The sequence below is a fragment of the Euphorbia lathyris genome, chromosome 2, assembly GCF_963576675.1.
Source record: "Euphorbia lathyris chromosome 2, ddEupLath1.1, whole genome shotgun sequence".
Lineage (NCBI taxonomy): Eukaryota > Viridiplantae > Streptophyta > Magnoliopsida > Malpighiales > Euphorbiaceae > Euphorbia > Euphorbia lathyris.
Genome location: NC_088911.1, coordinates 100,237,980 through 100,251,436, shown reverse-complemented (window position 1 = coordinate 100,251,436; position 13,457 = coordinate 100,237,980). Strand labels below are relative to the sequence as shown.

General features: G+C 39.6%; 1 protein-coding gene across 7 annotated transcripts; it reads right to left on the bottom strand.

Annotated features, from left to right (window-relative positions):
* Positions 1–4,909: 4,909 nt before the first annotated feature.
* LOC136219137 (probable serine/threonine-protein kinase At1g01540) lies at positions 4,910–10,784 on the bottom strand. 7 transcript variants are annotated; one of them, XM_066006398.1, is made up of 12 exons: positions 10,244–10,784; positions 9,949–10,119; positions 9,747–9,876; positions 9,436–9,645; positions 9,076–9,224; positions 8,444–8,525; positions 8,259–8,345; positions 7,586–7,678; positions 7,134–7,200; positions 6,976–7,043; positions 6,757–6,856; positions 4,910–5,490 (listed from the first exon to the last, which is right to left on the bottom strand). In XM_066006398.1, exons 1-6 carry the CDS (start codon positions 10,270–10,272, stop codon positions 8,495–8,497), a joined length of 720 nt encoding a protein of 239 aa, XP_065862470.1. In that variant the 5' UTR covers positions 10,273–10,784; the 3' UTR covers positions 4,910–5,490; positions 6,757–6,856; positions 6,976–7,043; positions 7,134–7,200; positions 7,586–7,678; positions 8,259–8,345; positions 8,444–8,494. The 7 variants fall into 7 exon arrangements, with proteins under 7 accessions (XP_065862470.1, XP_065862466.1, XP_065862467.1 ...); XM_066006394.1 differs by having other exon boundaries at positions 5,757–6,853; XM_066006395.1 differs by having other exon boundaries at positions 6,757–6,853.
* Between the last annotated feature and the right edge of the window lie 2,673 nt (positions 10,785–13,457).

The following is a 13,457-nucleotide window of genomic DNA, read 5'->3' as shown; positions in this document are numbered from 1 at the left end:
CCGCCACATGCTCAAGTCCAGATAGTCTCCAGTCCATGGTCTGCTCGAAGGTGGTGAAACGTTGATCCATATGCTGAACAATAGCATATGTTTGGAGATTGAGATTTCGCATCTCAGTCATCATTGTGTTCATGGCTTGGAATTGAGCCTGAACCCCCGGCTCTTGGTACTCCACTTGGTACCCTCCTACTGCAGCTGCAGCTCCTTTTTCTTTATCTCCCTCTCGCTCCTCCTCTATTACCCTCTTACGCGGTGGTCTCCATGCTCGCTTTCGTGGCTGGCTACTTAAGCTTGCTCCGTGAGCTGGGTCCCGAGTCAACAACTCTTGAAAATTGGATCTTCCAAGAAAATCCAAGTTAAGTGCAAGTGATGGGTGACCATCCTCGTCAAAGACAATGTCTTTCTAGCGGTCCTTAACAAAGTTGGTCACCAAATAGCCTAGCCCGAGTGACCCATGTTTATTGCTAAGCTGGCTACGAAAACAAGAGAAAATAGCTTTTACATTATCGACTGGTTTCCCTTTGGAAACGCACCAAAGCATAAATACTTCGCCAGTAGCGACTTTATTGCTCTCTTGCTTGCCCAACAAATCATGTGCTATAAATTTGTGGGCAAGATTCAGGAGCGGATCCTGTAAAGATCTCGGGGTAGCAGTACTAGAGTTAAATTCTGACTGCCCGGTCATTTCTTCCCAGGCTTGTTCGACATCTATGGGGTTTTCAAAACCCGAAAGAGCCCCATTTACATTCCTAACTCCCATACAGGCCTCTTCTCGGAGGCGAAAGGGGTGTCCCCTCAGCCGGAAGTTATACATGTCGCTACTCGCTGGACTCTCCTTTTTCGGTGTACTTAGGAACTCTAGGATATAGCTGTCATAGGCGAAAGTTTTCTTTGTGGCTAGATTATACCAGCCTTGGGCCTGCAGGATTTTCTTGAAATCCTTATCCAATCTTAGAGATGCTAAAAAAGATTGGTAAAAAAGGACTCGAGGGGAGTGGCCTTGTTCCACAAAGCGGACATACTTAACCCCCTCTTCCTTACATGTTAAACCGAAGGGAGAGTTATACTGAACCTGTAGCGAGTCAACAAATTCAACATCAGACTCATTGTTTTCTTCCTCCACAACAACTTTGTCTTTCCCTTTTCGTCCCATAGCTTCCTGAGAATAAGAAGAGTAACCAAAACGGACAAGTTAGAGGCCATATATATACATGTAAACAGTTAGTGTTAAACCACCCAAACAATGAATACACAAAGCATGATTGAGCTTAAAGTTAGGCATTTAGGGACCGAATTGCAAGGTTTGGTCCCTAAATGTTTACTAATTAACCCCTAGATATCTCAAATTAGAAGCTCAAATCATACCCAAAGCATATAGAAATCACTAACAAGGCATTAATTAGCAAAGCTAGAAAAATAAAAGAAAACATCAAAAATTAGAAAATCCTAAAACCTAGGTTTAGCTTAAAAATCAAAATTAAAGCTCCTAAACTAAAAACTAAGGTTAGAATCATGCTTGAAATAAAAAATAGGTAAGAATCCATACCTTATTTGTTGAATTCGGGTGAGAAACAAAGATTTGGGGTTAAGGGTTGGTTAGTGAGAGAAAGAGAGAGGAAGGAAGAAAGAAGAAAGAAAGGAAGTAGAAGAAGGGGGGTGAATTTCATCCCTCATTCTTTTAATTATATATATATATATATATTTTTATCAAGTTCGGGAAGGATTTCCCGAACTCGGCCCCGTCTCGATCGAGCTGGGCACCAGGGGGCGAAATTTCGCCCCCCTTTTGCCCGGGACACCGAAAAAACGAAAAACTTTTTTTTGAGAGAAAGAAATAAGAAAAACTAACGGGGAATTTGATTCAACGAAAAAAATAGAAATTGAAAAAAAGCAATCAAAATATTCATGAAAAAGTAAGAACTGAAAGCATAAAAGAATTGTTCAAAATTGAATAAAAAACTGGGAGAACCCGATTTTTCCCGCTACTTATTCCTTCCTCTAGATCTTTGGATTCTTCTCTATTGTGCTCGGGAGAGAACCCTGCGGCCTTTCTTGCCTATCCCTGTTAATCTGAGCCACCCAATTGCTCAAATCCTTGCAGAAGGCTTCATTGTTGGCAAGCCTGGCTGAAATCCCCTTCAAGAGGGTCACCACCTCATCAGGCTCCTTGGAAGGTGGCATGGGGCCTTGGTTTTGCTGTTGATATGGGGGCATGCCAAGCCCATGCTCTCTGTGTTCCTAGACGAACCTGCTGGGAGGCCTTAGCACGTTCTGATTTGAGCTCTCGTAAGATAAGTTCGGGTGTTGAGGCCTCCTCCAATTGTTGTTGTTGTAGGAGTTGTAGTTGTTGAAGTTCTGATTGTACCTCTGTTGTCCCCCAATATAGTTAACCATCTCCAGCGAAAGGGCTACCAGCTTGACAGTCCTTTTTATGGTGGTCGCTGCCACAATGCACACAAGTGGGAGGTTGGCTGAATTTTGCCAACAGGACATCCATCTTTTTGCTCAGCTCCGTTACAACCAGGTTCTGGTCCTGATCTTCCCAGCAAACACCCACTGCCTTGAAGGGCCATCGAGTTTCTCCTCCTGCCATTGCACAATCTTCCTTGTTAGCTCATTGATAATCTCGTATGCCTCTGTTGCAGTCTTCCTAAACATGTCTCCACCTGCAGCGGTGTCCACAATAGCTCGGTTAGTGGGCGTCAAACTGTGATAGAAGACGCTCACCAACTGATGTTTAGGTATATCATGATGATGGCACATGCACATCATCTTCCTAAATCTGGTACAGGATGCGTGGAGCGCCTCGTGCTCGGGTTGGTGGAATGGAGTAATTTCACTCCTTAGCATCACCATCTTGGAAGGAGGAAAGTAGTAAGAGAGGAACTCCTTCTCTAGTACTGCCTATGTAGTGATTAGACCTGTTCAAAAGCCCACGGGCCCGCCCAGCCCGTCCAAGCCCGCTCTTCAAAGACTCGGCTTGGACGTATATGTTTCGTAATAGGCCCGGCCCAAGCCCGTTTAGGCCCGAATACATAGTAGGTTGGGCTTGGGATTTGTCTCATAACCCAGGCCTAACCCAGCCCGACCGAAATTTTAACAATAACTTTAATTTTATAAATTTTATAGTTTAATAAACTTTATATTCCAAAAATAAAACTTTTAAATTTCTTCAACATAAAAATTTCCAAACCATATATTTTTTTAGAATCGGTAAACATGTACATATTTTTGTTATTGTTTTATTTATTAGTATCAAAGGAGTATTTTTTTTATTTAGGATTGCGTTAATTGATTTTTATTGAAATAATCCTCTAAAATTTAGTTTAATTTTAATTTTAAAAAAAATACAAAGATACTAGTTGGGCTGGGCCGGGCCGGGTTGGGCTTGGGAATTAGTTTTTTTAGCTTGGCCCGGCCCGAGCCCGATGTAAATATAGTGCGGGCTGGATTGGGCTTGGATAAAGCAATTATGTGACAAACCCGCTTAGGCCCGGCCCAGCCCATGAACAAGTCTAGTAGTGATTGACCCAGGCTCTAGCGATCTCAGCCATTCGAAAGCTTGTCCAGATAGTGAGAATGGAAAAAGCTTCAGTCTAACAGTATCCTGAGGAACTCCATTTGTCCTCGTGGTGTCTGCACACATTAGAAAGTGATCCAGATGATCATTCGGGCTCTCATGCACCTCCCCTCTGAACAGTCTCGTTTGTTGGATCAAGTGAATTATTCTCGACTTGATCTCATAAGAGTTAGCTGGAATGTTTGGAGCCACGATCCCAGCCAGATGTTGGTGTCTATATGGTGCTAAAATCTCGCTCATTAAGCGGGTGTCAGTGCCTGTCTCAGTGTTGGTCTCTAGATCTACCATTTTGATAGGTTCGATTGTCTCGGCTGGCTTGCTATTCTCGATTTGCCTGATCCTGCGAAGAGTACGTTCAAGTTCAAGATTAAGAGGGGCACAAGGTAATTCCACGGATCGAGTATGCATAAGCTGAAAATAAAAGATAAATGAATAAAAATGATTTCCAAGAAAACGAAAGCATAACCATCCAGTATACAATTTTATCATACAATTCGCATAATTACAAAGGGATACTTAAAATTGTTTTTGGCAAAACAGATATAAGTAGTACAGATTTTTACAATGTAACATGATACAATCGTATAGATTTAACATATGAACAAGAATAGAAAAGATATAACCTAATTTATTTCACATATGAACAAGTATAAAAGGCTATAAGACAAATATTATAAACAGAATGAATGCCTAAACTAACAAATTCGACCATTGGTTCGATATTACAGAGAAAATAAATCCCCGGCAACGGCGCCAAAAACTTGATGCGCCTCGAGCTGCCGCTCAATTGACACTCACTAAGGGATAAGTGTACCCCGTCGTTATCAAGTAATAATATGGACAAGTCCAGGTATCGAATCCATAGGATTTACTCCTGCAAGTATCGAGCTACTCTGTTTCTAATGTTATCTAGGCTTTGGGGGGGTTTAAGCTTGGTTTTGTTTCTATATTAATCTACTCCTAACTAAGTTATTCTACACCTAGGTGATCTTTCAACAATGTAATTACTCGAAGGGATATGGAATGATGCGATAATATTGAATTCAACCTAATTTTATAATCAATTGATAACCTAATCTAAGTCGCTTTTGCCTAAGGAGATTAACCCTACTTATCCTTTTGTGGTTCCTAGTTCGTGATTCCCTTGTAAGGCCGAAACTAGCTCTAAGGCTCAGTAATTTGGGCTTAATCTTCCACAGGGTCGTCAATCCTATAGGCTCTGACTAGGTCAGATTCAGCTCGCAATATGCACCAACTATGTATTTGGATTTATGAATGAGTTAAACCAATTAAGCAAAGCGTGAGACAAAGATTAAATCATACAAACAATTGAACAAAACAAGAAACTTGAATTAATATTAAAGATGAAGATATTGTCACGAAGTTACAATGAGCCTAGGATTCATAGACTGTATCAAGAGACAACAATATGTAAAAGAGTAAGAAAATCCCTTTCAGGGAACCTGTCTACCACTTTAGGCGTCTTCCTGGGACTTAAGGAGAGAACCTTGAATAATCCTCGAGGAGCGGAGCTTGAGTGTTCTTCAATGGAGGATGAAGGAGATGGAGAGGATTCTTCAAGGGAGAAAGCTAGGGTTTTTACACAATTGAAAGATATCTAATTTACATTGACAAAGTTCTATTTATAGTCGCGGTTTGAATCCCAAATCTAATCGAATTTTTTTCCTGTTGCAGGTGGGAGAGTTGGGGTTAGATCTTGATGTCGTGGACTGATTCCTGAGGTCCAGCTCGCCGAGCTGGCCACTGCCAGCTCGCCACACTGGCAGTGCCAGCTCACCGAGTTGGCCTAAAATGGCCAGTTTTGGCGAGCGACAAGTGCCCAAATGCTTTGAGTGACTGCCGGGTGTCCCCGAAATGCGATTTTCGTCCGAACTTGTTCCTGTTTTGACCTGCACATGCACGTAAACTCCAAACAACATTAGTTCAGAGGCTAAATTGACCCATCCATCGCTTAATTTGAGTAAAAACTCCATTTGGTGCAACTTTTCGTGGATCATTTAGCCATAATAAATAATTGGAAGCTAACATACGTGCTAATTTGTACAAAAGTAAACAAAACATATATAAAATCTAATTAACACACACACATGCATAAAAGTACGAGAATTGCTCGCTTATTGAATGGAAACTAAACTAAACCGTCCTAAAACCGTACCTAAAGATAGGGGTTCTTGACCCCTATCAGGACGCTGGCATGTTCCTTGAACTCAGGCGTCTGCCTGTGGTGGATGGTTCAGAAGCTTTTTCATGCTCCTTTTCTTTATCTTTTCTTCTTGATTTTCCCTTTCCACGTTTTGGGGGAGATGTGGATTCCCTCTGAATATCGTCAATCTCCATAAACCCCTTACACTTTTCCATAAGTTCAGAAATGCTTCTGGGTTTATGTCTTACCAGCTTCTCCTATAAACTCCTACATTTGGTGTTTTTTTTATCACTACTTCAACTGCCGTAGGAACGTCTATATCAATTACTTGGATGCACAATTTGCTGAACTCATTGATGTAATCTTTGAGGGGTTTTCCCTCCTTCTGTTTAAGCTCGAAAAGCTTACGAGATGATACGACTAGGGGAATGCTACACTAGTACATAAATGCTTACTTGTGTCGCACTTTTTCAGGTTGTTGTGTCGCACTTTTGTGCGACACAATAGGGGTGCGACACAAGAACTTTGCATCGCTCTTGAGAGCGACACAAGCTACTCATTTGTTGTGTCGCACTTGTCACGCGCGCGATACAATAGAGCGATAACTCTTGTGACGCGCTTCTAGAGTGCGTGACACAACATATGATAATTCTTGTGACGCGCTCCAATGGTGCGCGACATAAGCTCCTTGATTAATCTCGTACATTTTGTATCGCACCTTCTTCACGCGCGATGCAAAATATTGATATTTTTTTTAAAAAAAAAATTTAGTAAATTTTCCAGCATCTAGCTTAAAATTTTATAATCAAAATTTACTTGATTCTACATGATATTATAGAACATACACATAAAACTAAGTACCACATTGCATAAATACATACAGAAAAATAGCACAGAAAAATAGAACAGAAAAATTGTACTTGCACATTGTTTTGGCAACATGAGAAATAAATGTATAGATTTAACAACTTGATATATATTTTACTAATAACTCAATCCTACAAAAACATACTTGCAAGTGCTTGAAACAACAGCTCTATGTCCAAGAATGTCTATAAGCACCTCAATCCCAGCCAACTTATGACATCTATGCCTGTGATGAACTGCTGCTGCTATTTTATAATGCATTTCCATCCGAAACCGCATGATTGCATGAAATGAACAAGAAATCAAAGGGATGTTTGAGCAATATCAAATTATAAAAATTTAGTACATAGAATCATATTATCACCATGAAAACTGTCTGGCCGAAAAATGTTGATCTTGTCAAGAACAACAACGCTTGAGGGATAGTTATCCCTACATTCAATGAGAAACAACATTGTATTCACAAAATTAATTCAGAAAGAAGAATATAACAAGTCAAAGAGCAATACGAATGACCAGTACATTTCCAAGAATCCATCAACAACTGTCTGAACAGCATGTGCTACCACATCTCTTGAAAAGAGAGGGACTGCAGAATCAGATGAACAAGAAGTAAGGGACAGAATGTGGAAAGAAGTAAAAGTACTTCATACATTAAGGAAAACAATCATGCACACCCTGAGGATCCTAGAAGTATAATCAAACAGAGTGACGAAAACATGTTAGCTACAACTTAGTTTGAGAGCAGAATTAGGAAGTTAATATAGTGCTCTATAAGCCAAAGCAAAAAGCCTGGAATTTAGGTTCACATAAATTCTCAACAGTCATAACCCACCCGCTTTCTTTTTTTAGGGAGTCAAGGAAAATTGTCAAGAAATTATGGCTTTGAAGAATTACAATTCAGCAATAAAAATATTTCAAATCGATAGTGGTACATAAGAGTATACAAAAAGAAACAGATATTGACAAAATACCTGCCAAGGCTTCCCGAAACTATCCAATGCTTCTTTAAGAGCAGCTTCAGCTTTATCCCATGCTGCCAACTCCCCCAAGTATTTCTCAGGCCTCTGTAATTGAGAATTGGTAAAATATAAAATCCACATTCAAATTTCCAAACAAACCACGTAAAGCCTTCCATGACTTGTAAAAAGCAGATATGCAAAACAGGAGGAGGAGCACGAAAACTTTCGAATGGGCAACAATCAACTAAGCTTACAACATGGTTTCACAAATTACTAATCTAAACATAGTACCGGCCAAAAGTAAATAGAGAAAATTGGTTGTCTAAGATACTAAAGTTATCTGCAAATATGAATATATGCGGGTGCGCTTGACTAAAGAATCTTTCCTAAGTGCCTTGCGGAACTATTAAGATTCTCAAATTTGAGTTTCATTCTAAAGTATTTGGTAGAATATATATTGTTGAAAGCATTTCATTAAAAAAAATTAACATATATATATTCAGTTCCATGTCATTACTAAAATTGATTCATATCTGCACACGACCCATGGTAACCGAATCATAATGGAAAAAGAATGTATAGGGAATGGACATAATAGAATTCAATAAAAATTCAAACAGGTCACTGAACTGAAAATTCATTTCCTCAAATCATATTACACTTCATCATTTGATAATCATCATACCGTAGATAGCTTCAAGTCATAAGTGAATCCAAATACTTTATAAGCATAATCAATGAAGTCTAAGACGCCCATCACTTCATCTTTTATCTGAAATACATAAACCATTGGATATTGTAAATGACAATGCTAGATTGACAATGTTAGGAAATGACAATTTTGCGAAGTATCAAGATAACATTATTTACCCGTGTCTCCCTACAGAATATATGAGCATCATCATGTACTTTCCCAATGGTTTAACATCTCCACATTGCCAATCTGATACTGCTGCGTAATCAAAATACTTTTAAAATAAAATTCATTATAGGTACATGTTCGTTTTTTATCAGTCCATACACACGGTCATGCCAATTTGAAAGTTAATCTCGTTTGCTATCCTTGGTTTAGCTTTTTAATGTGCAAAACAGAGAGCAGCAAAACAATTCCAGTTCAGCCAACGGAAGAGTTCATGCAGGATTCAGTTTAAAATAATGTTGCTGCATTTATCAAAAAGGCATACCTGAAACAGCAACATAGAATAAAATTGCTAGGCGATATCTATCTATCCATGGCAAATTCACTTGAAGGGAGCAGTATCTTCGATATTTTCCTACTTTGATGGATTCCGTGGAGTTCATGCTATGCGATCAATAATGGGAACTTTACCCTGTTGACAGGGTGTCCATTCATGTCCCTAACTTCAAGGTTCAAGGTCTATGAACAATACTAGAGATTCATGCTGCATAATCTAAAGATACAACATATATACTGGAGTGGCAAGACTATGAACAAAACAATGTCAATCAGTTCGTCTCGTGCTTACAACAGGGCTACTTACTGTTCTTCCTGTTGTTGCTGTTTCCGCGCTATCCCCATGGTTTGAAAACCACTTTCATAACCACTGCTGTCACCTGATTCAGATATGCGCTTATCTGTTTTCCCAGCCTCTCGAGGAAATCTCCTGTTTTCTCTTCCAGTTCTCCGGTCCTGCAATTATTAAGAGCAAAGAAACAAAATCTGTCATTTTAAATGTGAAATATAAGCTCATCTTTAACTTCTCATATGTCCAAAACTAAATAAAGATTTTGAAGAATCATAAACATCATGCGCATATAATAGTGTGGCTTAAAACATCATCTTAAAGAGAGAGAACTATTATGAATTGAACTGATTACTTGCTTCATGAATTTGAACTTACATCTCGGAATGGGAATTCGTCAACTTCGAGCATATAAATCACATGCCCCATCTTTGGCCTCTTCTGTGCATTTGGGTCGACACATCGTAAAGCTACTAAAAGTGCATGCTTCAGTGCCCTTGAAGAAGGCTTCTCTGTTAACCTAGGGTCCAAAACTCCCTCTGCATTCCGATTTGTAACCATTATCTTAAGCCATTCAACTAGGTTCACCTGAAAATTGAATGACAGTTAGTTAGTACTGCTACAAAGAACCTTAACAAATAAGATTACACTAGTTGAACTTAGTCAATTGAATTCAATTTCATACAAACCTCTCCTGGGGGACGACTATAATCAACCAGGTTTCTTCCAGAAATGATTTCCATAAGAAGAATTCCAAAGCTGTAAACGTCGCTTCTAACATTCAGCATACCAGTACTGGCATATTCTGGTGCGACATACCTGTTCAACACAACCTTTAGTTAACCTATTTTAAGGATGCACATCAGATGAAAAGTTTGATTGAGCACACACCCAAATGTTCCCATTACACGAGTTATCACGTAACTCCGCTCCGAGCCTAAGAGTTTTGCAAGGCCAAAATCAGACACTTTAGCATTCCACTGCTTATCCAGTAAAATGTTGCTTGATTTGATATCTCGATGAACAACTTTAGACTCGAGACCTTCGTGTAGGTATGTCAGCCTAATTATAATCAAATTTGAGCAGCAACAAACAACATTCAGAAAGGGAGAACAAACAAAACAAAGGTTTAAACTTTAAAGCTTCTATTCTTAACAATGCACAACAAAAATCACTAAATCAGTACCCTTTCGCTGTTCCGAGAACTACATTCATTCGAACAGCCCAGGTAAGGGGGCTGCAAGGCCCAACATCTCCATGCTCAACATCAATTTGTCACCCATCTTATCTTCTTAAAAATTCCCAAAAAATTAAATTCAAATCCTAATAACCTTACTAATCGAGATCTAAATAGTTTAAGAAAATCTAAAATTCATTTACAACTTAATATGTACGAATATAAACCTAAAACGAAATGGAAACGAAGGAACCGCCACCAGCAAGAAAGAGAAGATCGGAAGGGCTACCGCCTTCAGAAGGCAAAGCCCCACGTCCACCGTGCGGCGAAGGGCTGCTGCTCTGCGTCCTCCTTTCTAGCTGCCTATTCTAGTACCACGCCCTTTTTTCCCCCACCCCCGAACCCTTGTGTCGTACAGTTCGGATATGAATTAGAGGCCGTGTATAGCCGTGATGTCTACAACTTGTCTACCCTGGGTATTACCCCCAAAAACACCAGTCTATACTCTCCAAAATCCTTCCTTATTTTGTTTATTCAGGTTTAGTCCATGCTAATCCAATTTTTGTTCAAATCAATCTCTTCCTGTTCTATAATTTAGTCCCCCATTGATTTATATACTTACGAATCTGAACATGTTTACTTTGTCTCCTGTCAATTAGATCCCTCCATGTTTTAATCATGTACCTAATTGTATGAATTAAGCTTAATTAGGTCGTTCCAAATAGTAGTTCGTATTAGTTGTGTCGCACTTTTAAAAAGGAGCGACACAAAGATAACACACTCATTGTGTCGCTTTAATAAAAGCGTGTCACAAAGATAACACACTTCTTGTGTCGCTTTGGTAAAGGCGCGTCACAAGCTTGCTCTTGTGTCACACTGTAAGACAGGCGACACAAGAAGTAACTCATTTATGACGCACGCTCTTCAAGCATGACACAAGTGATGACATAGAATACTTAGTTGTGTCGCGTTTACAGAACGTGCGACGCTAGTTACTCTATTGTGTCTCTTTATCTTCAAGCGCGACACAAGAGGTGTGACACAAGTGAGCATTTCTGTACTAGTGCTACCTGCAAATTTAGCGCAGAAATCTCTGCTCAATTGCTCCCAGCTGTCTATGGATCCTAGCGGAAGGGATTGAAACCAATCGTATGTTGGTCCCTTCAACATGGTCAGAAACATTCGACATAGGATACCTTCACTAGCGTCATTGATTTCCAGTAACTCTCTGTGTTTCCTTGCAGGGGCTTCCGGATTTTCCTCTTCCATATAGCTAGGAATGTTAGGGATCTTAAACCGTCTGTCTAGCATGAATTCCAAGATACGCCTTGAGAATAGCGATTCTCGGTTGGCATGTGGATTGTGCCCTGCATTCTCCTCATTCTGCCTTTGGAAGGCGGCTTGAATACCTCTGGCAATTTCAACGTTCATGTAATCACAGTCTATCCTTGGACGAACTCTATTACTTGATCTACTGCGCCGAGATCCAGAAGAACTTGATGACGAATCTGATGGAGAACGTCTTCCACCTCTACCATGCCTCCGGGGTGGAGGGGGCATTCTTCTATTATGAGACCAGATCGCCTCCTATTATGGGAACGAGATCGCCTTCTGCATTTGGGACTAGCAACTCCGCGTCCTTGGTGACTTTGAACAGCCGCTGCTCCTGCCCTGCTACCACTGTGAGGGGTGGTTGTTGCTCGCCAATTATGATTCCAGGGTTCTGTATGTTTCTAGGAGGTACCGGATTATTCCTTCGGCTCCCTTCAGGCGGGTCTTCAAACAATCTTCTATTCAGGGACAAGTCGCGTCCTAGCTCTGCATTTCTGATGACTGTATCTACATGATTTTGGAATAGGAATGACGATTCGTGCCTGGCTTATGGTCTCACAATAGAACTTTCCCAATTTGATGTTCTGGGCCTCGACGGAGGGCGGCTGAGAGGTTGTACAATTCCTGTTGTTGGTCCACCTACAAGTGGGTTTGCAAAATATGGTCTCAATCGATCCGCATCCGTTGTGCCATAATTGTTCGCCACCAATTCCATGACAAGATCGGTGTAGGTTTCTGGTGACATTTCTCGTGTGTCATGAACAAGAGGAGATAGATCATTTCCTTGATTAGCGGGGATTGCTGGGGCATTACTTACTGATGCTGGAACAGTAAGTGGGGGTGTTGTTTTTCGAGATGAAGGATTCAACCCTTTATTAGCCATCTTATGTTCATGGTGTAAGCTCTTTTGTGATTAGAGCATCCACCTTCACCGCACCAATTGATATCACACGGTTGAATTCACGTTGGAGCTTGATAAGTGTCCAATTCAACGTTCAAATGTCCACTTTAGTGCTAGGTTATTTAATTAATTTGGTGTTATTTTGGGTATTATTGCTTGTTTTGGTTTAATTTGCCTCCACATGACTCAAATGATTAAAAGGAGCAAAATTGGACTTAATTGAAGAAACTTTAGACTAGAAAGGAATTTGGTGCTGAATTAAAGGAGCTGAAACGAAAATGGAGTTAGTCTTGCCCAAGAATAAGGACCTCCGAATCTGCTGATGTTCAAATTGACTAGGACTTTTTCCAACTCGAAAAAGAAGGCAGAAAATCAGGGATTTGAGATTATAGAAAAGATTGTTGATTTAGATAAATAGTATTTGGTTACCTAACTTTTAGGAAGAGGTTTTCTCTATAAAAATATCAGAACTTACGCTTTGGATGAAGAAGTTCTTTTTAGGTTTTATTTTTCAGTATCATTTTGTTCTCTTTTTGAAACAGAAACATGTATTCTTCCATGGCTATTCATAGCTAAACTTCTATATTCGGTTAAGGGTTAATTCAAAGGAGGTTTTTCTTCATTATCGTGAGACTGTTATGCTTTAATTATTCTTATTAATCTACCGTTTATTTGTTCATTGTATTTAGGGATTTATTCTCAATTGATTATTCAATCTTCGAATGATAACTGCAGGTCGTTCTTTGAATTGGATTGACATACGGCTGAATTGGTAAAGTTAGAGTTTTACCTAAATGAACCAATCATAGTAGCAATCGATAATATAAATTGAGTTAGTTTTGTATTTGAAAGAATAGATTCAGATTTGACAACCTGAGAATGTCTTTCATGTGACATTAATACAAAAGTAATTAGGTTTATTTGAGTCGAATGAACAAGTAATTTAGTTTCTAAATCATCAACGCTGAGTGTCGGTTGGCTAAGGTCGGG